The 1,773-nt window shown below is 66.1% G+C and overlaps 1 protein-coding gene across 1 annotated transcript; it reads left to right on the forward strand.

Annotated features, from left to right (window-relative positions):
- Positions 1 to 90: 90 nt before the first annotated feature.
- Positions 91 to 1,756, forward strand: H696_01998 (hypothetical protein; the record flags this gene model as incomplete). The annotated part of the gene is made up of 5 exons (XM_009495897.1): positions 91 to 159; positions 290 to 831; positions 1,010 to 1,221; positions 1,364 to 1,553; positions 1,689 to 1,756. Coding segments are annotated over 5 exons (1,080 nt in total), but the record flags the coding sequence as incomplete, so codon positions are not given.
- Between the last annotated feature and the right edge of the window lie 17 nt (positions 1,757 to 1,773).

Below are 1,773 nucleotides of genomic sequence, written 5' to 3' on the forward strand. Positions count from 1 at the left end.
CCCCCTCCCCCTTGGTGTCCTGCTGCAGAGCGCAGCAAGCAGCGCAAGGTCGAGAAGGCGCTCTCCCTCTCGGAGAGCTCGCCCACCCCCATGGAGACCGACATGATCCACAAGCTTTACCTCCGGAGTCAGAAGTACAAGAAGCTCATGGAGGAGTACGTGCCCGCTCGCTGTCCCTTCCATCATGCCGGCCGCCTTGGCTGTGCCACGCATGCTGACCTCCTGCCCGTCTCCGCGCGTCCGGCACATCCCCCCCTGCGCCCGGGCCGTACCATGTAGTGGCGTGCAGCTCACCGACGAGGTGATCCCCACCTCGAAGACCTGCCTGGACACGACGATCTTCTGCCACCGGCAGGAGCGCAATGTCCATGGCAAGCTCTTCGGTGGCTACCTCATGCGCCATGCCTTCGAGCTGGCCTTCTGCACGGCGCTCACCTACACCGGCGGCGCGATGCCGATCTTCCTCGGCCAGGATGAGATCCAGTTCAAGAAGCCGGTGGAGATCGGCTCGCTGCTGAGCTTCAAGAGCCGCATCGAGCTGGCCGAGGGCAGCACCGGCGACAACCCGAATGCCAGCCAGTTCCAGGTGGAGGTCATGGCCGATGTCATTGATCCGGCCACCGGCGATCGGGACACCACCAATGTCTTCCACTATACCTTCCAGGTGCCGAACAAGCCCCTGCGCACGGTTGTGCCCCAGACCTACGAGGAGTTCATGGCCTATGTGATGGCTCAGCGCCGCCGGTCCAACTCAGCCGCCGTCTTCAAGCACTACCAGGGGAAGATTTCCACCTGGACCATCCCGGTGCCCGATCGCCTGCATTGGCACGAGTAAGGTCACTTTGGGGGCTTTGTGAGGGGGGCGCGCGCGCGAAGGGGCGCCCCGCTGCCCCCAACCCGACGAGCCGGCCTCCTCCCCTTGCCTGCCATATCCCTGTCCCCCCCCCCACTCCACCCGGTCACCGGCTCGCTGCTGACGTCCCCGCGCCTGGCACCGGTCACGGCCCAGCATCGGCAAGATCCTCGAGGACCTGGATGGCTTTGCCGGGTCCGTGGCATACACCCACTGCCAGCGCCACCTCCTGACCTCGACGCCGGCATCGGCCGACTCGGAGGCCGCTCCTTCCGAGACCAACCTCAGCGCCACGATCGTCACTGCCGCCGTCAACCAGATCATGCTCCTGAATCAGATCCGCGCCGAGCGCGACATGCGCATGACGGGTTCGTAGTGCCCCCCCCCCTCTCTCTGGTCGCCCTCCGCTCCGCCCTCTCCCCTCTTCGCTCGGTATGTCGGCCCTTTGCCTGGCCAATGTCATCCTCACCATGCTTCCGCCATGTTCCCCCCCTGCCTCGCCATGCTCAGGGCACGTTTCTTGGGTCGGGCGCTCTTCCCTGGACGTGCGCATCATGGTGGAGTCCCTGGTGGCGGACCCCAGCGCTCCGGCCCCGGCGGCCGGCTCCAAACCCACGCCCAACACCGACCCGAACGCCAACTGGGAGCCTTTGGTCATGGCGGACTTCACCATGGTTGCCCTGGACCCGAACACCCGCAAGTGCGTGCCTGTCCTGGCCAAGGCCTGCCCCCTCTCCGGGGCCGTGCTCCTCCTTGCCCCTCTGCCTCCCTCTCCGGCCCACTGACAAGCGTGTCTTCCTCCCTCCTGCCACCCTGTCGGCCGGTTGATCAACAGGGCCACTGTTGTCCCGCGCCTGGAGCTGAAGAATGCCCTTGAGAATGACATCTTCTCTCACGGCCAGGGTGCGCCCCCCCCCCCC

Source organism: Fonticula alba, assembly GCF_000388065.1.
Source record: "Fonticula alba strain ATCC 38817 unplaced genomic scaffold supercont2.3, whole genome shotgun sequence".
Taxonomy (NCBI): domain Eukaryota; order Rotosphaerida; family Fonticulaceae; genus Fonticula; species Fonticula alba.